Genomic DNA, 21,646 nt, shown 5'->3' on the forward strand with positions numbered 1-21,646 from the left:
ATAATAATAATAATAATAATAATAATAATAATAATAATAATAATAATAATAATGAAAGGGGGCTGATTTATCCAGAAATAATTGAGAAATTCCCAAGTTCTGATCCCCCAAGGATGAAATCCTGGATGTGCCAGCAGAGCCACCCAAACCTCACCGAGCCCAAATTCCCAGATTTGGGAATTTCCTGCCAAAAAGTGGAAAAATCCACAAATCCCAACATTCCTGGCCCAGCAAACCAGGAATATTCTGATTATTTTGGGAGTCTCCACAGGGACCTGGAGCATGGGAGGTCTGAGGTGAAAACAGGGAATAAAAAAATCCCATTTTTCTGGAAATATCCCAAATTCCTGCTGCTCCCACGTTTTAATGACTGAGCTTCTGTTTCCTGGGATTTCCCTCCCGAGCTGCTCCCGCTGCAATTCCAGGAAAAATCCTGGAATTCTGGAACTCTGGAACTGGGAGAATCCTGGAACTCTGATTTAACTCTGATTTAATTCTGATTTAACTCAGATTTAATTCTGATTTAATTCTGATTTAATTCTGATTTAACTCTGATTTAACTCTGATTTAATTCTGATTTAACTCTGATTTAACTCTGATTTAATTCTGATTTAATTCTGATTTAACTCAGATTTAATTCTGATTTAAACTCAGATTTAATTCTGATTTAATTCTGATTTAACTCTGATTTAACTCTGATTTAATTCTGATTTAAAAATGGGAATAAAAAAATCCCATTTTTCTGGAAATATCCCAAATTCCTGCTGCTCCCACGTTTTAATGACTGAGCTTCTGTTTCCTGGGATTTCCCTCCCGAGCTGCTCCCGCTGCAATTCCAGGAAAAATCTGGGAATGTTCCAGCAGGGATTTGTCTGCAGGCCTTTCCTGGCAGGTAAAACTCCCCAAAAAAATGGGATTTTTCTTGGAAATGGGAGATTCTTGGGAGGTTTTCCAGCTTTTCCTCGGGGTGGATTTCTCAATCCTGTCTGTGTTTCCCGATGGGAAATGCTGGATGGAGACAAAAAGCTCCAAATTTCCAATTTTTCCCCTCATTTTGGCGTTTCAGGGATAAAAATCCCCCACTCCAAGGATGTGGCTGATCCCTCTGGGATGGGGATTTGGGAATAAAATCCTGATCCGGTGATTTCTGAGCTCTGCAGTTGGAATTTGGGGAGGTTAAAGAAGATTTTTCTGCTGTTCTGGACTCAAAACCCACCCTCAAAAAACACAAAAAATAAAAGCAAACACAAGAGGAATTCTGGAATTTTGTGGCCTTAATTAGCACCAAAAAAAAGGCAAAAAATAATAAGGAAAAGGGGAAAATTTATAAAAAGGAGGGGGGAAAGGAGAGAAGATAAGGAAAGGGGGAAAAAAGGAGAAAAAATGGGGGGAAAAGGGAATTAAAAGGGGGAAAAAGGGAATAAAAAGGGGACAAAAAGGGGAAAAAGGGGGGGAAGGGAAAAAAAGGAAAAAAAGGGGGGAAAAGAGGGGGGAAGGGAAAAAAAGGGGAAAAAAGGGGGGAAAAAAGGGGAAAAAAGGCAAAGAAAAAGAAAAAAAAATTAAAAAGGGGGGAGAAAAGGAGAAAAAAATAAAGAAGGGGAAAAAAGGGGGAAAAAGGGGGAAAAAGGGGGAAAAAGGGGGAAAAAGGGGGAAAAAACTAAAATAAAGGGAGAAAAAATATAAAAATAGGGGAAAAAAGGGGAAAAAAATTTAAAAAGGGGAGGAAAAAGGGAAAAAAATCTTAAAAAAAGGTGGAAAAAAAGGAGAAAAAAATAAAAAAAAAGGGGAAAAAAAGGAGAAAAAAATAAAAAAAAAAAGGGAAAAATAAAGAAAAAAAAAAATAAAGGCAATTTCATGTCCTCCAGTGATGAGTTTCTCACATTGTTTATTTTGCAGGAGCAGCCAGGAATGACGTGCAGGCCTGTCCCAGCTGCTGGGGGAAGGAATTTGCTCCATAAATATCGGAGCAGGGATGGGGAGAGAGGCTCCAGAGCTCACCATGAACGCGGCTCTGCTGCTGCTGCTGCTCCTCTCCTGCCCCCTCTGCCTGGCACAGCAGAGGAGGATTGGTAAGGCCTGGAGGGCTGCTTTAGTTCGGGTTTAACCGTGGATTTGTGCTGGTTTAACTCTGCTTTAATGCTCTTTTAACTCTGCTTTAATGCTCTTTTAACTCTGCTTTAATGCTCATTCAACTCTGATTTAACTCTGATTTAATGCTGGTTTAACTCTGATTTAACTCTGATTTCAATCTGATCTAACTCTGATTTACTGCTGGTTTAACTCTGATTTAACTCTGATTTAGTTCTGAGTTAACTCTGATTTAACTCTGATTTAATGCTGGTTTAACCCTGATTTAACTCTGATTTCAATCTGATTTAACTCTGATTTAGTTCTGATTTAACTCTTATTTAACTGATATAACTCTGATTTAGTTCTGAGTTAACTCTGAGTTAACTCTGATTTAGTTCTGATTTAACTCTCATTTAACTGATTTAACTCTGATTTCATTCTGAGTTAATGCTAGTTTTATGCTGGTTTAATGCTGGTTAATTCTGATTTAATGCTGGTTTAACTCTGGTTTAACTCTGACTTAACTCTCATTTAACTCTGATTTCATTCTGATTTAATTCTGAGATAACTCTTGATTTAACTCTTGATTTAACTCTTGATTTAACTCTGATTTCATTCTGATTTAACCCTTATTTAACTCAGATTTAACTGATTAACTGATTTAATGCTGGCAATGCTGATTTAACTCTTATTTAACTGTTATTTAACTCTGATTTAACTCTGATTTAACTCTGATTTAACTCTGATTTAATTCTGATTTAAATCTGATTTAATTCTGATTTAACTCAGATTCAATTCTGATTTAATTCTGATTTAATTCTGATTTAACTCTGATTTCACTCTGATTTAATTCTGATTTCACTCTGATTTAATTCTGATTTAACTCTGATTTAATTCTGATTTAACTCTGATTTAACTCTGATTTAATTCTGACCCAACTCTGATTTCTGAGAGGTTTTTCAGGCTGCTCTGAAAACGCTGAGGGCTGGAAGGGGACAAGGAGTGAGGATATTCCAGGATATTCCAGGATATTCCAGGATATTCCAGGATATTCCAGGATATTCCAGGATATTCCAGGATATTCCAGCTGGAGCCTGGAAATGTTGGATTTTATAGGAAAACTCTATAAAATCAGATTTTTTATTATTTTTTTCCCATTTTCCTCCTGAAGGGTGAAGCTTTTTTAAAATCTTTTAATATTTTTAAAATATTTCTTGATGAGTTTTGTAAAGAATTTCCAGTGACTTTTTGCATTAATTTGCATTTTCCAGCTGATTTAAGTGAAAAAAACCCACCCAAATATTCCCCCAAAAAAAAATATCCCAGCACAACCTTGGATTTTTAAGGATAAATTCCCAAATTCCTCCTCTCCAAACTCTGCTTTTGGGGAATTCTCAGCTCCAGGAGGAAATCCAAATTATTCCCAATCCAAAATTTACTGGAGAAATTACAAATATTCCCCAAATCCTTTTTTTTTAGAAAATGTGGGGAAAAAATTAAGGAAATTATGGGGAAAATGGAGAAATTCTAGGAAAAAATGAGAAATTATGGGGGAAACCCTGAGGAATTATAGGAAAAATTGAGAAATTTGAGGGAAAATGGAGAAATCATTGGAATAAAATGAGGAATTATAGGAAAAATTGAGAAATTCGAGGGAAAATGGAGAAATCATTGGAATAAAACGAGGAATTCTAGGAATAAAAACAGGGAAATGAGGTTGTGCATCCTCATGGCCAACAGGGAATTGGACACTGGGATTTTGGGAGAATCCCTGAATTAAATTAAATTAATTTAATTTAATTAATTAATTAATTAATTAAATCCCCATGGAATAACGGGATCCCGATTTTTCTGGAGCTGCCCCTCCAGCATTCCCGATTTTCCTGGAGCTGCTCCTCCAGCATTCCCGATTTTCCTGGAGCTGCTCCTCCAGCATTCCCGATTTTCCCCTGGAGCTGTTCCTGCCCCTCCAGCATTCCCGATTTTCCTGGAGCTGCTCCATCCCTCCAGCATTCCCGATTTTCCCTGGAGCTGCTCCATCCCCTCCAGCATTCCCGATTTTCCCTTGGAGCTGCTCCTCCAGCATTCCCGATTTTCCCTTGGGGCTGTTCCATCCCCTCCAGCATTCCCGATTTTCCCTTGGGGCTGTTCCTGCTCCTCCAGCATTCCCTGGAGCTGTTCCATCCCCTCCAGCATTCCCGATTTTCCCCTGGAGCTGCTCCATCCCTCCAGCATTCCCGATTTTCCCTTGGAGCTGCCCCTCCAGCATTCCCGATTTTCCTGGAGCTGCTCCATCCCTCCAGCATTCCCGATTTTCCCCTGGAGCAGCTCCTCCAGCATTCCCGATTTTCCCCTGGAGCTGTTCCTGCCCCTCCAGCATTCCCGATTTTCCTGGAGCTGCCCCTCCAGCATTCCCGATTTTTCCTGGAGCTGCCCCTCCAGCATTCCCGATTTTCCCCTGGAGCTGCTCCTCCAGCATTCCCGATTTTCCTGGAGCTGCTCCATCCCTCCAGCATTCCCGATTTTCCCTTGGGGCTGTTCCTGCTCCTCCAGCATTCCCTGGAGCTGCTCCATCCCCTCCAGCATTCCCGATTTTCCCCTGGAGCTGTTCCTGCCCCTCCAGCATTCCCGATTTTCCCTTGGAGCTGCCCCTCCATCATTCCCGATTTTCCCTTGGAGCTGCTCCATCCCTCCAGCATTCCCGATTTCCTCTGGAGCAGCTCCTCCAGCATTCCCGATTTTCCCTTGGAGCTGCCCCTCCAGCATTCCCGATTTTCCCCTGGAGCTGCTCCATCCCTCCAGCATTCCCGATTTTCCTGGAGCTGCTCCATCCCTCCATCATTCCCGATTTTCCTCTCCACCCGTGTCCTTTGTATCCCAAAGATCCCAGCCGGCCACTCCAAAGTGCCGCCACCCGCAAAGCTCCCGCCTCCAGCAGGAATCCAGGGAATTCCTTGGGACCAGGTGAGAGGAGGCAGCGGCTGCCGGGCCCCTTTTCCACACTCGGGAAAAGCCGGAATCCGGGATTTGCTGCTTTTGGCACCAAATCCCACCCCGAGTGTGAAGATCAGGGATTGTTCCAGCCCTGCACAGCAAATCCCAAATCCCAGCCAAAATAAATCTCCTTGGGGTTGGAGGCTGAATCCCGAATATTCATTTATTCAGTTGGGTCACAAAGCTGGGATCCTTCGGGATTTTTCCCAACGATTTTGGATTTTTTCAGGAGGAGAGGTCGGGCCAGAAATGCTGCAAGAAATGAGGGAAACCAACCGGGTGCTGCTGGAAGTTCGGGATTTGTTGAAGCAGCAGGTGGGTGAAAAATTCCCGATTTTTTCCTGAGCTCTGGGAATTCTCCCTCTGGAATTCAGGAGCTGCTTCCTGGCCCTAATTCCTGATTTTCTGAGCTCTGGGAATTCTCATTCTGGAATTCAGGAGCTGCTTCCTGGCCCTAATTCCCGATTTTCTGAGCTCTGGGAATTCTCATTCTGGAATTCAAGAGCTGCTTCCTGGGTTTAATTCCTGATTTTCTGAGCTCTGGGAATTCTCCCTCTGGAATTCAGGAGCTGCTTCCTGGGTTTAATTCCTGATTTCCTGAGCTCTGGGAATTCTCATTCTGGAATTCAGGAGCTGCTTCCTGGCCCTAATTCCCGATTTCCTGAGCTCTGGGAATTCTCTGCTCCCTCTGGAATTCAGGAGCTGCTTCCTGGGTTTAATTCCCGATTTCCTGAGCTCTGGGAATTCTCCCTCTGGAATTCAGGAGCTGCTTCCTGGGTTTAATTCCCGATTTCCTGAGCTCTGGGAATTCTCATTCTGGAATTCAGGAGCTGCTTCCTGGGTTTAATTCCCGATTTCCTGAGCTCTGGGAATTCTCATTCTGGAATTCAGGAGCTGCTTCCTGGGTTTAATTCCCGATTTTCTGAGCTCTGGGAATTCTCATTCTGGAATTCAGGAGCTGCTTCTTCCCCTAATTCCCGATTTCCTGAGCTCTGGGAATTCTCCCTCTGGAATTCAGGAGCTGCTTCCTGGGTTTAATTCCCGATTTCCTGAGCTCTGGGAATTCTCCCTCTGGAATTCAGGAGCTGCTTCCTGGGTTTAATTCCCGATTTCCTGAGCTCTGGGAATTCTCATTCTGGAATTCAGGAGCTGCTTCCTGGGTTTAATTCCCGATTTCCTGAGCTCTGGGAATTCTCATTCTGGAATTCAGGAGCTGCTTCCTGGGTTTAATTCCCGATTTTCTGAGCTCTGGGAATTCTCATTCTGGAATTCAGGAGCTGCTTCTTCCCCTAATTCCCGATTTTCTGAGCTCTGGGAATTCTCATTCTGGAATTCAGGAGCTGCTTCCTGGCCCTAATTCCCGATTTCCTGAGCTCTGGGAATTCTCTGCTCCCTCTGGAATTCAGGAGCTGCTTCCTGGGTTTAATTCCCGATTTCCTGAGCTCTGGGAATTCTCTGCTCATTAATCTCTCAGCAGATTATCGCTGCAAAAGCGAATCCAGAGGTGATTTGTAATTGGGAAATAAAGTTGGGAAAAATCCTCAAGTTGGGAAAAACTTCAGGGTGAAAAAAAACCCCCTTCAAGCTGGGAAAAAAAATTCCAGCTGGAAAAAAAACCTTGGGATAAACTTCAAGGTGAGAAAAAATCCTTAAAATTGTAAAAAAAAAACCCCTTTGAAAATCCTTAAAATTGTAAAAAAAATCCCTTTGAAAATCCTTAAAATTGTAAAAAAAACCCCTTTGAAAATCCTTAAAATTGTAAAAAAACCCCTTTGAGGCGGGGGAAAAACCCAACCTGAGGAACTCAAGTTGGGAATTAGAGTTGGAATCACTGGAAGTTCCTTAGAATTCCCGAATTTTCCGGCAAACTGTGGAGCTTTAAAACCGGGATGTGGCAGGATGGGAGAACAAATTCCCTTTTTCCTTGGTTTTTTGGGCTCAGGAAATGGGAGGAGAGGCCGAATTTGGGAGCTGCAGGAGCTCTCCCAGCCCTTTTTTGTGTTTTTGTGTCCCTTTTCCTGCTTCAATCCTGAAAGCTTTCCTGGGTCCAGCAGGTTTTTTTGGGAATTTGGGATTCCTTGGGTGCTCTGCCCTGGTTTGAAGCAGGGTTTGAAGCAGGATTTGTTTGGATTCTCTCTCGGGGGGACAGAAAGGTTCATTCTGCTGCTGTTCCCGGTGGGAATGGAGCCATTCCAGAGGCAGGGAGCTGGAATCCTGCAAAAACACCGGAGCTCCTCTCACATTCCAGGCCCTGAATAAAAACCCAGTGTTTTTTGGGAATCCTGGCAGCCTCCAGCAATCATTCCAGTGCTCCCTTCCAGCAGATTTTCCTGTTTGTTCTTTCCCCTTTTGCCACTATTTTATTTTATTTTATTTTATTTTATTTTATTTTATTTTATTTTATTTTATTTTATTTTATTTTATTTTATTTTATTTTATTTTATTTTATTTTATTTTATTTTATTTTATTTTATTTTATTTTTTATTTCATTTCATTTCATGAATGCTCCCAGCTCCCAGGGAATGAATCCCAAGGGATGAAACCCCCAAATTCCCAGGGAATCCCCAGATTTTGGGGCAAGAGCTGCTGGGTGAGAGCTGAGCAGTCCCAGCCACGATGTTCTGCTGTCCCTGGAAATCCTTGGATCCGGATCCCAGCCCTGTTCTGCTCTCCCGGGAATTCTTGGATCCAGATCCCGGCCCTGTTCTGCTCTCCCGGGAATTCTTGGATGCAGATTCCAGCCCTGTTCTCTTTGGGAATCCCGGGATGCAGATCCCGGCCCTGTTCTCTGGGAATCCCGGGATGCAGATCCCGGCCCTGTTCTGCCCCGGGAATCCCGGGATGCAGATCCCGGCTCTGTTCTTTGGGAATCCCGGGATGCAGATCCCGGCCCTGTTCTCTCCCGGAATCCCGGGATGCAGATCCCGGCCCTGTTCTCTTTGGGAATCCCGGGATGCAGATCCCGGCCCTGTTCTTTGGGAATCCCGGGATGCAGATCCCGGCTCTGTTCTGTTCTCTCTGGGAATCCCGGGATGCAGATCCCGGCTCTGTTCTTTGGGAATCCCGGGATGCAGATCCCGGCTCTGTTCTCTCTGGGAATCCCGGGATGCAGATCCCGGCCCTGTTCTGTTCTCTGGGAATCCCGGGATGCAGATCCCGGCTCTGTTCTGTTCTCTGGGAATCCCGGGATGCAGATCCCGGCTCTGTTCTCTCTGGGAATCCCGGGATGCAGATCCCGGCCCTGTTCTCTGGGAATCCCGAGATGCAGATCCCGGCCCTGTTCTCTCCCGGCAATCCCGGGATGCAGATCCCGGCCCTGTTCTCTGGGAATCCCGGGATGCAGATCCCGGCTCTGTTCTGTTCTCTTTGGGAATCCCGGGATGCAGATCCCGGCCCTGTTCTGTTCTCTGGGAATCCCGGGATGCAGATCCCGGCCCTGTTCTCTTTGGGAATCCCGGGATGCAGATCCCGGCTCTGTTCTGTTCTCTTTGGGAATCCCGGGATGCAGATCCCGGCTCTGTTCTGTTCTCTTTGGGAATCCCGGGATGCAGATCCCGGCCCTGTTCTGTTCTCTTTGGGAATCCCGGGATGCAGATCCCGGCTCTGTTCTCTCCCGGGAATCCCGGGATGCAGATCCCGGCCCTGTTCTCTGGGAATCCCGGGATGCAGATCCCGGCCCTGTTCTCTCTGGGAATCCCGGGATGCAGATCCCGGCTCTGTTCTGTTCTCTGGGAATCCCGGGATGCAGATCCCGGCTCTGTTCTCTCTGGGAATCCCGGGATGCAGATCCCGGCTCTGTTCTGTTCTCTCTGGGAATCCCGGGATGCAGATCCCGGCTCTGTTCTCTCCCGGGAATCCCGGGATGCAGATCCCGGCCCTGTTCTCTGGGAATCCCGGGATGCAGATCCCGGCCCTGTTCTCTCTGGGAATCCCGGGATGCAGATCCCGGCCCTGTTCTGTTCTCTCTGGGAATCCCGGGATGCAGATCCCGGCTCTGTTCTCTGGGAATCCCGGGATGCAGATCCCGGCTCTGTTCTCTCTGGGAATCCCGGGATGCAGATCCCGGCTCTGTTCTCTCTGGGAATCCCGGGATGCAGATCCCGGCTCTGTTCTGTTCTCTGGGAATCCCGGGATGCAGATCCCGGCTCTGTTCTCTCCCGGCAATCCCGGGATGCAGATCCCGGCTCTGTTCTCTCCCGGCAATCCCGGGATGCAGATCCCGGCTCTGTTCTCTCTGGGAATCCCGGGATGCAGATCCCGGCTCTGTTCTGTTCTCTTTGGGAATCCCGGGATGCAGATCCCGGCTCTGTTCTGTTCTCTCTGGGAATCCCGGGATGCAGATCCCGGCTCTGTTCTGTTCTCTGGGAATCCCGAGATGCAGATCCCGGCCCTGTTCTCTGGGAATCCTGAGATGCAGATCCCGGCCCTGTTCTCTGGGAATCCCGGGATGCAGATCCCGGCTCTGTTCTCTTTGGGAATCCCGGGATGCAGATCCCGGCTCTGTTCTCTGGGAATCCCGGGATGCAGATCCCGGCTCTGTTCTCTGGGAATCCCGGGATGCAGATCCCGGCCCTGTTCTGTTCTCTCCCGGGAATCCCGGGATGCAGATCCCGGCTCTGTTCTCTCCCGGGAATCCCGGGATGCAGATCCCGGCTCTGTTCTCTCCCGGAATCCCGGGATGCAGATCCCGGCTCTGTTCTCTCTGGGAATCCCGGGATGCAGATCCCGGCCCGGCTCATCCCGGTTTTTCCCCGCAGATCAAGGAGATCACATTCCTGAAGAACACGGTGATGGAGTGCGATGCGTGCGGTGAGTGCGGGGCTGTGTCCCCTGCTCCTCTGCCCCTCCGGCAATTCCAGCTGTGATCCAAAGGGAACAGCTGGGATCGCGGCTCTTCCCGGCTGTTCCCGGCCATTCCCGGCTATTCCCAATATCTGGGATTGTTTTTCCGGCCCCACAGCTCACAGGGCTTGGTGTCCAGGATGTTCTCGTGGCTCGAGGGGAGCTGGGGGGGATCCAAAAGCTTCTCTTTCCTTCCAGCAACGCCCCAGAATTCCAGAATCCTGGAATGGCTTGGGTTGGAGGGAGTTTACAGTTCCCCCAGTGCCACCCGTGCCATGGCAGGGACACCAGGGTGGCCTGGGACACTGCCAGGGATGCAGGGATCTGGGAATTCCATCCCCGCCCCTCCCCACCCTCCCAGGCAGGAATTCCCTCCCAAAATCCCGTTAATCCCGGTGGGATCAGCCCGGCCCTGCCGGGGGGGGTCTGTGCTCTGAGCCCCTCACCCCCAAACCCTCCCCGGGGCTCCTTCCACCCCTCCGCCCCCAGCCTTGCTGCTCCCCCTGGGGGGGAAGGGACACCCCGTGGTGGCTTTAGGACATCCCATGGTGGCTTTGGGACAGCTTGTGGTGGCTTTGGGACACCCCGTGGTGGCTTTGGGACACCCCGTGGTGGCTTTGGGACATCCCGTGGTGGCTTTGGAACAGCTTGTGGTGGCTTTGGGACACCCCGTGGTGGCTTTGGGACACCGCAGGATGTTCCGGTGGCTCTGTCACACCCCGTGGTGGCTCTGGGACACCCCATGGTGACACTGGAACACCCCGTGGTGGCTCTGTCACACCCCGTGGTGGCTGTCACAGCCCGTGGTGGCTGTCACAGCCCGTGGTGGCTCTGTCACAGCCCGCTCCTGACCCCGCTGTCCCCCAGGCATGCGGCCGGAGGTGACGGGGCCGGTGGTGACCATGACCCAGTTCAAGCGCTGTGTCCCCAGCCCCTGCTTCCCGGGGGTGCCGTGCACCGAGAGCGGCGGCGGCTTCCGCTGCGGGCCCTGCCCCGCCGGCTACACCGGCAACGGCACCCACTGCAGCGACATCAACGAGGTGAATAAACCGCACCCTGCAGCCTGCAGCCTGCAGCCTGCACCCTGCAGCCCTGCAGCCCTGAATCCTGCCACCCTGAATCCTGCATCCCTGCACCCCTGCATCCTGCATCCCTGAATCCTGCATCCTGCATCCCTGAATCCTGCAGCCCTGAATCCTGCACCCCTGCATCCTGCACCCCTGCATCCCTGAATTCTGCACCCCTGCATCCTGCAGCCCTGCACCCTGCAGCCCTGCATCCCTGAATCCTGCATCCTGCAGCCTGCATCCCTGAATCCTGCACCCCTGCATCCCTGCACCCTACATCCTGCAGCCCTGAATCCCTGAACCCTGCATCCCTGCATCCCTGCATTCCCTGCAGCCCTTCATCCTGCAGCCACCGCTGCAACGCTGCCCCCGGAGCCGCTGCAATTCCCGGGGATGCTGGAATTCCGTCCCAGCCCCTCCGGAGGTTTCGGGCTTTCTCCCATTGAAACAAATCCCGAGCTTTGTGGCGCACAGGGAGGGGGGTCTGGAAGAGGAGAGCGCTCTCCTGTGCCCAGGAGCTGCTGGGGATAAGATTTATCAGCTCAAACAATTCCCAAGTAATTCCTGAAACAGCAAATTTCCACCGCAGGGCTTTGTTTCTGCCCCTAAATCAAACCTTGCTGGGTCATTTTCTCAGGAAATCCTTTTTTTTTTAAGGAAATGTGGCTTTCCACCGATTTTAAACTCGGTGTGTGTGCAAAGCTCTGCTCATCCATGGATTTTTTTTGGAGGGCTCCTGAGTTCCGTGCTTCCCAAACCATGCCCATCCCACTCTTACCGAGCCTCAGTTCAATTTAAAAACCCGCTGGGAGATTTTGGGATTGTCAAAATATGGGATGCTCTGTATCCCTGTGCTGCATCAAAATCCAGGGAAAATAACCAAGTGTTGGGGGAAGCAAAGCGTTGGGAGAGCTTTTGGAAAGGGAGTGTGTGGAATTGTCCGGCTCCCTGCACTCTGAGGATTCCAGGAAGGAAAAGGTGAAGCACGAGCAGCTCCCTGCCCGTGCCCTGCTGTCACCCGAGGAGAGCCAGAGCTCCGAGTGCCGTTGTTCTATGGCTGGAACAGCTTTGGAAGTTCCCCGAGGGGCTCCAGCGCCGTTTCCTCCTCCTTCAAACTCAAAATGCGAGCTCTGGCAGCCCTGGGCAGCTCCTGTCTCGTTGCAGTGCAACGCCAACCCCTGCTTCCCAAAAGTGCAGTGCATCAACAGCAACCCCGGCTTCCGCTGCGACCCCTGCCCGCCCGGCTTCAGCGGGGAGCCGCTGGAGGGGCTGGGCATGGCCTTCGCCAGGGCCAACAAGCAGGTGAGAGCCCGGAATGTTCCGGAGATGGGAATTGCCTCCCCTCCGCCGCTCTGAGGTCTGCGGAGGGAGGAGATGGGAGATGGGGTTCTGGATTGGGAATTCCCAGACCTGGAAGGGTTCCAGGCCAGCTCGGAGCGGCCTGGGGTAGTGGGAGGTGTCCATGGGGGTGGGAATGGGAGGATGGATGGATGATGGATGATGGATGGATGGATGGATGGATGGATGGATGATGGATGGACGGATGATGGATGGATGGATGGATGGATGGATGGATGGATGGATGGATGGATGATGGATGGATGATGGATGGACGGATGATGGATGGATGATGGATGATGGATGGATGATGGATGGATGGATGATGGATGATGGATGATGGATGGATGATGGATGATGGATGGATGATGGATGGATGGATGGATGGATGATGGATGGATGGATGATGGATGGATGGATGGATGGATGGATGATGGATGGATGGATGGATGATGGATGGATGGATGGATGGATGGATGATGGATGATGGATGGATGATGGATGGACGGATGATGGATGGATGGATGATGGATGGATGGATGATGGATGGATGGATGGATGATGGATGGATGGATGGATGATGGATGGATGGATGGATGGATGGATGGATGATGGATGATGGATGGATGGATGGATGGATGGATGGATGGATGGATGATGGATGGACGGATGATGGATGGATGGATGGATGGATGGATGGATGATGGATGATGGATGGATGGATGGAATCCATGGATGGATGGATGATGGATGGATGATGGATGGATGATGGATGATGGATGGATGATGGATGGATGGATGGATGATGGATGATGGATGATGGATGGATGATGGATGATGGATGGATGATGGATGGATGATGGATGGATGATGGATGGATGGATGGATGGATGGATGGATGGATGGATGGATGGATGATGGATGGATGGATGATGGATGGATGATGGATGGATGGATGGATGATGGATGGATGATGGATGGATGGATGGATGGATGGATGGATGGATGATGGATGATGGATGGATGATGGATGATGGATGGATGATGGATGGATGATGGATGATGGATGGATGATGGATGGATGGATGATGGATGGATGGAAAGCTCCTCCCAGCCCAAATCATTCTGGGATTCCGTGATTCCAGGGAGAGGAGAGCGCCCAGGATGTCCTGAGCTCCAGAGCCACCTCCCCTGTGCCAAACTGGGGCTGGACACAGCATCCCAACCCCTCTGGGAATGGGAGTGGGAATGGGAACGGGAATGGGAAGGGAACAGGAATGGGAGAGGGAATGGGAGTGGGAGAGGGAATGGGAGTGGGAGTGGGAATGGGAATGGGAATGGGAATGGGAATGGGAATGGGAATCCTTCCTGCAGAGTCCACACAGCTGCTGCCACCCCCTCCCAGCATCTCTGACAGCTCCAGGCAGATTAAAAATCCCAACAGCTGACTGGGGTTTTTAGGGATAGTTGTCCCACACGTGGCTCTGGGAATTTGGGGCCGCTCATGGCATGCAGCCACTGAGCTTCCAAATCCATGGAATCACCCTTCCAGAGCGAGGATATTCCAGCGGCTCAGCTCGGGGCTCTGTTCCCAGGCTGGAATCCTGCTGGGATCTGCCTGAAGCTTTCCTAGCCCTGGGCTAGTGAGGGGTGCCAGGGCTCTGCTCCTGCTCCTGGCCCCGCCGACATCCCGGGATCGGGCTGGAGGGAAGGTAAAGGTGTGTCCCGCTCCTCCTGGGCAGGTGTGCACCGACATCAACGAGTGTGAGACTGGAGCTGCCACCAACTGTGTCCCAAACTCCATCTGCATCAACACTCGGGTAAATCCTCAGGGATCCGGAGCTGCTCCAGGGCTGGAGCCCCCCTGGAGCCGGGCTGGGAGAGCTGGGGGGGCTCACCTGGAGAGGAGAAGGATCCAGGAGAGCTCAGAGCCCCCTCAGGGCCTGAGGAGCTCCAGGAGAGCTGGAGAGGGACAAGGGATGGAGGGACAGGAGCCAGGGAATGGCTCCAGTGCCACAGGGCAGGGCTGGGTGGGATCCTGGGCAGGAATTGTTCCTGGCAGGGCCGGGAGGGGCTGGGATGGAATTCCCGGAGCTGCTCCCCGCTCTCCCCGCAGGGATCCTACAAATGCGGGCCCTGCAAGCCGGGCTTTGTGGGGGACCAGAGCAGCGGCTGCCGGAGCCAGCCCCCCGCGGGGACACGGCGCTGCCCCAACGGCGACATCAGCCCGTGCCACGAGAAAGCCGAGTGCATCGTGGAGAGGGACGGCTCCCTGTCCTGCCAGGTGCGGCCCGGGGGGACACCGGCACCGAGCGGGTCCTGTCAGAGCGACACCGGCACCGAGCGGGTCCCGTTCTAGTGACACCGGCACCGAGCGGGTCCCGTTCTAGTGACACCGGGACCGGGTCCTGTCCGAGTGACACCGGCACCGAGCGGGTCCCGTTCTAGTGACACCGGCACCGAGCGGGTCCCGTTCTAGTGACACCGGGACCGGGTCCTGTCAGGGTGACACCGGGACCGGGTTCTGTCAGAGTGACACCGGGACCGGGTTCTGTTCTAGCGACACCGGGACCGGGTCCCATCTCCCGAGACTGGGCTCGGGTCCCATCCCCTATTCCCGGGTCCCGCTCCGACCCCGCCCCGGGATTTGGGTCAGGTCCAACCCCCCCAACAATTGGGGTGTGCTCTGATTCCCGCACGATCGGGGGCTGGTCCCGAACCCCCGGGACTGGGGTCCCGCTGCTCTTCTCGTCCCCTCGCCCCGCGCTGCTGTCCCGGCTCTGCCGCTGCCCTCTCCCTTCCCAAACCCTCCCCGCTGCCGCTTTTCGGGGCTCCGCTTTGCCCTGGAGCGCTGCAAATCCCCCGGGCACGGAATTCCCTGGATCTGAGCGGGGAGAATCCCCTCAGCATCCCCAGCCCAGCTCCTGCTCCCGGCAGCAGAAATCCCAGGGATGTTCCTCCCGGGCCTTATTTCCCTGCAGGCTTTCCCATCCCTGGATCTGCAGCGTCCGGCGCCGTTTCTCCCGCAAATCCCTGGATTTGGGAGAGCCGTGGCCGACCGTGTGTCCCTTTGCAGTGCCTGGTGGGCTGGGCAGGGAATGGTTTCGTGTGCGGGAAGGACACGGACATCGACGGAGTCCCCGACGAGAAGCAGCGCTGCTCCGACAAGAAATGCCGCAAGGTGAGGGAGGGAAAGCCGGGAATGGCATTCCCGTTATCCCTGCGGGGATAACCCGGGCGCTGCGGGGCGGTTCCCGCATCCCTGTGCCTCTCCTGGCAGGATAACTGCGTCACCGTCCCCAACTCGGGCCAGGAGGACGCGGACAGGGACGGCATCGGGGACGCCTGCGATGATGATGCCGATGGGGACGGGATCCCAAACACCGAGGTGCGGGCCCTGCTGCCCCTCCCGGGCTCCTGCAGCACCCTCGGGGGGCATTCGGGGCTCCCGGGGGGGTTCAGGGGGTCCCAGTGGGAGATCCAAGGTCCCACTGCGAACTGAGAGGTTCCAGGGGGAATTCAGAGATCCCAGGGGGAATTCAGAGATCCCAGGGGGAATTCTGAGATCCCAGGGGGAATTCAGAGATCCCAGGGAGAATTCAGAGATCTCAGGGGGAATTCAGAGATCCCAGGGGGAATTCAGAGATCCCAGGGGGAATTCAGGGATCCCAGGGGGAATTCAGAGATCCCAGGGGGAATTCAGAGATCCCAGGGGGAATTCAGGGATCCCAGGGGGAATTCAGAGATCCCAGGAGGAATTCAGAGATCCCAGGGGGAATTCAGAGATCCCAGGGGGAATTCAGGGATCCCAGGGGGAATTCAGGGATCCCAGCGGGAATTCAGAGATCCCAGGGACAATTCAGAGATCCCAGGGACAATTCAGAGATCCCAGGGGGAATTCATAGATCCCAACGGGAATTCAGAGATCCCAGCGGGAATTCAGAGGTCTCTGGTGATTTAGTGGTCACAGTGTGAATTCCGAGGTCCTGGTGTGCATTCCAAGATCCCGGTGTGAATTCCAAGGTCCCACTGGGAATTCCAAGCTCCCGCTGTGCATCCCAAGCTCCGGCTGTGGATTCCCTCCGGGTTCCCGGGGGCTGCAGGACGCGGCCGAGGAAGCTGCGGGCTCTGGGGAGCCCCGGGGGGATTTGGGGTCCGTGCCCGGTGGCAGCCGCGTCCCCTCCCGCAGGACAACTGCGTGTACACGCGGAACGCGGACCAGCGCAACGCCGACAGGGACAACTTCGGGGACGCGTGTGACAACTGCCGGCAGGTGAAGAACAACGACCAGAGGGACATCGACGGCGACGGCAAAGGGGACGAGTGCGACGATGACATGGACGGGGACGGTGAGAGCCGGGCGCATCCCGGAGTCCCGCTGGGACCGGCCCGATCCCGGCCGGCAAACCCGGCTGTCCCCGCCCGGGAGCCGCCCGGAGCGTGGATTTGTTGTGGTTTTTATTGTCCCTCACTGCCCCGTGCTGCGTTTTAAGGAAGAAATTTGGGGATATGGCAGGTGCCTGCAGCTCCTGGCTGGAGGCTGGGGGTGTCAGGGCTGTCCCCTGGGCTGGGGACGAGCCTGGCTGGCTTTGGGGACCGAGCTGAGCACAAAAACCGCTCCCAGCAGCGGAATCCCAGCAAACGCCACCCCCAAATCCTGAAATCCGTGCTTTATCCAGGACTTCACCCCCCTGGATTCCTGTGGATCCACTGTCCCCTGTTTTCCAGGGATCAAAAACCCCATGGACAACTGCAAGAGAGTGCCCAACCCTGACCAGAGGGACGGGGACGGGGACGGCGTGGGGGACGCCTGTGACAGCTGCCCCACCCTCAGCAACCCTGACCAGGTACAGAACCCCCGGGCTGGGTCCTGCAGGGCCCCTCCTGTCACCCCAAAAACGCCTGGTGACAATTCTGGGTCCTGCAGGGCCCCTCCTGTCACCCCAACAACTCCTGGTGACAATTCTGGGTCCTGCAGGGCCCCTCCTGTCACCCCAACAGCTCCTGGTGACAATTCTGGGTCCTGCAGGGCCCCTCCTGTCACCCCAAAAATGCCTGGTGACAATTCTGGGTCCTGCAGGGCCCCTCCTGTCACCCCACATCACCCAGGCCGTGCCCAGGTGACAATTCCAGCTGCCACCCACTGTGGCACAGAAGGAAATTCCCTCTGGAGCCAAAGTCTGGCACTCTGGGCTCTCCCTTCCTCCCACTGCTGGAATTCTCAGAATCCCCCCAAATCCTCCCTCAGGGCTCCCCTGCTGTTGGCAGCTCTCTGTTCTTTTTCTTGCCTTTTCCTCTGGAAAATTTCCATTTTTCTCCCTGTATTTTTCTAGAAAGACACCGACCACGATCTGGTGGGAGATGCCTGTGACACCAACCAGGACAGGTGAGCTGCAGAAATTAAAATTTCTGTTTATTGGCACAAAATCCCGGGGTCGAAGGGACCGAAGGGCTGCGAGAACCCGGCTTGGCCTTCCCCTAGAAAAACTTTAGAGCTGGAATTTCCTTCAGACTTCACCAAAAGCGACCCCAGGAGCGATCCCGGAGCCGATCCCAGCGGGAACACCCCCGACCCACTTCCCTTTAAGGCCGGAATTCCCAACCCCGCCGCTCCAGCCGAGGGTCCCAGCCCCGGGGGGGTCCCCGAGCTGGTGGCCCTGGCTGACGTGGCCCTTCCCTTGTCCCCAGCGACGGGGACGGGCACCAGGATTCCCGGGACAACTGCCCCACGGTGCCCAACAGCTCGCAGGTGGACACGGACGGGGACGGGCTGGGAGACGAGTGCGACGAGGATGATGATGATGATGGAATTCCGGACTTCAGGCCCCCGGGCCCCGATAACTGCAGGCTGGTCCCGAACCCCGGGCAGGAGGACTCGGATGGTGAGGGATGGATCCCCCCGGGCTTCCCGGGACAGCTCCGGGTGCTGGAACCCGCAGGAACCTGGGGCTGGCTCCAGCCAGTGACACCTGCAGGTGTCCACAGAGCCAGCGTGGGGATGGGGCTGGGGCGGCTTGGGGTCAGCTTTGGGGTCAGCTTTGGGGTCAGCTTTGGGGTCAGCTTTGGGGTCAGCTTTGGGATCCTGTATAGGATCCTGTATGGGATCCTGTTTGGGGTCAGGTTTGGGGTCAGGTTTGGGGTCAGTTTTGGGATCCTGTTTGGGGTCAGGTTTGGGATCCTGTTTGGGGTCAGCTTTGGGATCCTGTTTGGGGTCAGGTTTGGGGTCAGCTTTGGGGTCAGCTTTGGGATCAGCTTTGGGATCCTGTATAGGATCCTGTATGGGATCCTGTTTGGGATCCTGTTTGGGGTCAGGTTTGGGGTCAGGTTTGGGGTCAGGTTTGGGATCCTGTATGGGATCCTGTTTGGGGTCAGCTTTGGGGTCAGGTTTGGGGTCAGGTTTGGGGTCAGTTTTGGGATCCTGTTTGGGGTCAGGTTTGGGATCCTGTTTGGGGTCAGCTTTGGGATCCTGTTTGGGGTCAGGTTTGGGGTCAGGTTTGGGGTCAGGTTTGGGATCAGCTTTGGGATCCTGTATGGGATCCTGTTTGGGGTCAGGTTTGGGATCCTGTTTGGGGTCAGGTTTGGGGTGAGGTTTGGGGTCAGTTTTGGGATCCTGTTTGGGGTCAGGTTCTCTCTCTGGCAGCAGCAGAAGCCTCCAGGTTTCTCTGCAGCTCCTGGGGGTGTCCCAATCCCTTGGTGCCCGAGGCTGAGCAAACCCAGGGCAGGAGCTGCTGCTCCAGGCTCCTTCCTCCTCCTCCTCCTCCCCCTCCTCCTCCTCCTCCTCCTCCTCCTCCTCCTCCTCCTCCTCCTCCTCCTCCTCCTCCTCCTCCTCCTCCTCCTCCTCCTCCTCCTCGTGCCCAGGGGACGGCGTTGGGAACCTTTGTGAGGACGACTTCGACAGGGACATGGTGATCGACAGGATCGACGTCTGCCCCGAGAACGCCGAGGTGACGCTCACCGACTTCAGGGCCTTCCAGACCGTGGTGCTGGACCCCGAGGGGGACGCCCAGATCGACCCCAACTGGATCGTCCTCAACCAGGTGGGGACAGCTCCAGCTGGGAGCGATCCTGGAGGGTTTTCCCTGAAGGGCTCCGTGGCCTCTGTGGTTCTGCAGCGCCCAAATCCCAGTCACAGCCCAGGGGCAGCACAAGAGGGAATTTGCTGTGTCTGGAATTGCACTGAGGAGTCACAATTCCTCTTTCCCAGGGCATGGAGATTGTCCAGACCATGAACAGCGACCCCGGCCTGGCTGTAGGTGAGGAATTTCCCTTTTCCCTTGGGGAAATCATCCCTCACTGCAGCTTTCATTCCTTCATCCACCATTTCCTCTGGGGCACAGAGCCCAGATTCCCCTGGGCAGAATCCTCCTCCCCAGCCCCATCCCAGCTCTGTTTCCTGCCGGGATGCAGAGTCTCTGTCTCTGCCCTGGCAGGGTACACGGCCTTCAACGGGGTGGACTTCGAGGGCACCTTCCACGTCAACACGGCCACCGACGACGACTACGCCGGCTTCATCTTCGGCTACCAGGACAGCTCCAGCTTCTACGTGGTGATGTGGAAGCAGATGGAGCAAACCTATTGGCAGGCAAATCCCTTCCGGGCAGTGGCGGAGCCGGGGATTCAGCTGAAGGTAAAGGAGCCCTGGGAAGGGAATTCCCGGCTGGGTTTTTGCCCCGGGCTAAGCGGCCGTGTTGAATCCTTCCTGCACACGTTGAGCAGGCTCTCCTCTGTCCCAGGCAGTGAAATCCAAGACGGGCCCTGGGGAATACCTCCGGAATTCCCTGTGGCACACGGGAGACACCATGGACCAGGTGAAGCTGCTCTGGAAAGACCCCAGGAATTCGGGCTGGAAGGACAAGACCTCCTACCGCTGGTTCCTGCAGCACCGGCCCCAGGTCGGCTACATCAGGTGAGGCTCAGGGCAGGAAAATCAACCTCAGGAATCCCAGAATTTGGAAGGGACAATCCCCCTGTCCCAGGCTGCCCCAGCCTCCCCTGGGAGAGCATCCCTGGGCCCGGGGAGCTCCGTCACTCCCGGCCGTGTTCCCCTCCAGGGCTCGGTTCTACGAAGGCCCCGAGGTGGTGGCAGACACCGGAGTTGTCCTGGACACCACCATGAGAGGGGGACGCCTCGGGGTCTTCTGCTTCTCCCAGGAGAACATCATCTGGTCCAACCTCCGCTACCGCTGCAACGGTGAGATCTGGAATTCTCCTCCCTTTTCCACCTCTCCACAGGAAAGGGGCAGGGAACGGGAGCCCGTTCTGCCCTGCTGTTCCTGCCCCTGATCTCTCCTTGCTCCAATCCTCAGACACCATCCCAGAGGACTACGAGACGTTCCGGGTCCAGCAGGACTAATCCCACGGAACGTCCCCGCAGCCCGTCCTGCTTCCCACGCCGTGCTCGGCCACCCCGCTCCCGCTCTGGAATCCTGCCCCAAGAGCTGTCAGCACCTCCCACCGCGCCCTCACCGCCTCCAGCTCCCCTTCCCCAACAGCAAATCCCTGAAAATGTTACACGAATCCTCTGGGAAGGGCAGAGGTGGAGACAGGGAGTGTGACCAGAAGCCTGAGCTGCCGCAAGCCCCGGCTCAGGCCGCGCTGGGAGCTCCCTGCGGCAGCTGCGATGCTTGGGGGAGGTTTGGCGTGGATGATTCCCAGGAATCTTCTCCCTGCTCCCAGGCTCCCGAGTGTGAATGTTTTCCTTTTCGAGACCTGCTGCAAAGCAAACCCAGCACGAGTCTGAGAAGGACGCGCGGAGCAGCCTCGGTCCGAGCTGCTCATTTTCACACGTGAAAAAAGCACTTTAAGGAGAGAATCTTTGCTCTGGAATGTTGGAGAATGAACACTTGGAATGCTGGATAATAAATTCTAGATTTCTCCTTGGTCATGAATGTGTTCTCTCCACTCTCCCGAAGCTTTTCCCTTGCAGATGTGGAAGGGAGGAACCCTCAGGGCTGAGCTCGGTGGGGCTGGATTGGGAATTCTCCTGGAAATGCCAAGGCAGGGAGGCACCATTTCCTCAAGAACCTCCCTGTCCTTAGCCCTGCCCTGCCTGGTTCCTGCTGGGACATCCCAAACCCACCTGGGGCCAACCCAAACCCACCTGGAACATCCCAAACCCACCTGGAAGACCCCAAACCCACCTGGAACACCCCAAACCCACCTGGAACACCCCAAACCCACCTGGGGCCAACCCAAACCCACCTGGGGCCAACCCAAACCCACCTGGGGCCATCCCAAACCCACCTGGAACACCCCAAACCCACCTGGAACACCCCAAACCCAGCTGGAACATCCCAAACCCACCTGGGGCCAACCCAAACCCACCTGGAACACC

At 53.9% G+C, this 21,646-nt stretch overlaps 1 protein-coding gene across 2 annotated transcripts; it reads left to right on the forward strand.

Annotated features, from left to right (window-relative positions):
* Positions 1–1,896: 1,896 nt before the first annotated feature.
* COMP (cartilage oligomeric matrix protein) lies at positions 1,897–21,196 on the forward strand. 2 transcript variants are annotated; one of them, XM_086863138.1, is made up of 20 exons: positions 1,897–2,069; positions 4,954–5,034; positions 5,294–5,379; positions 9,823–9,874; positions 10,775–10,947; positions 12,139–12,276; positions 14,055–14,132; positions 14,429–14,596; positions 15,389–15,493; positions 15,593–15,700; positions 16,502–16,661; positions 17,041–17,159; positions 17,646–17,698; positions 18,001–18,194; positions 19,171–19,349; positions 19,517–19,565; positions 19,743–19,939; positions 20,046–20,218; positions 20,364–20,503; positions 20,619–21,196. In XM_086863138.1, the coding sequence occupies exons 1-20, from the start codon at positions 1,973–1,975 to the stop codon at positions 20,663–20,665; spliced, it is 2,397 nt and encodes a 798-aa protein (XP_086719264.1). In that variant the 5' UTR covers positions 1,897–1,972; the 3' UTR covers positions 20,666–21,196. The 2 variants fall into 2 exon arrangements, with proteins under 2 accessions (XP_086719264.1, XP_086719265.1); XM_086863139.1 differs by lacking the exon at positions 4,954–5,034 and having other exon boundaries at positions 1,905–2,069.
* Positions 21,197–21,646: the final 450 nt, after the last annotated feature.

The sequence above is a fragment of the Cyanistes caeruleus genome, chromosome 25 (genome assembly GCF_971803275.1).
Source record: "Cyanistes caeruleus chromosome 25, bCyaCae1.hap1.1, whole genome shotgun sequence".
In the NCBI taxonomy this organism is placed as follows: Eukaryota; Metazoa; Chordata; class Aves; order Passeriformes; family Paridae; genus Cyanistes; species Cyanistes caeruleus.

Excerpts from the sequence above, each read along its gene's own strand:
- COMP (XM_086863138.1), top strand. The coding sequence starts at position 1,973 with ATGGGGAGAGAGGCTCCAGAGCTCACCATGAACGCGGCTCTGCTGCTG. Across the intron at positions 2,070-4,953 it reads GGCACAGCAGAGGAGGATTG|ATCCCAGCCGGCCACTCCAA; the intron begins GTAAGGCCTGGA and ends TGTATCCCAAAG. Across the intron at positions 15,701-16,501 it reads ACGGGATCCCAAACACCGAG|GACAACTGCGTGTACACGCG; the intron begins GTGCGGGCCCTG and ends CCCCTCCCGCAG.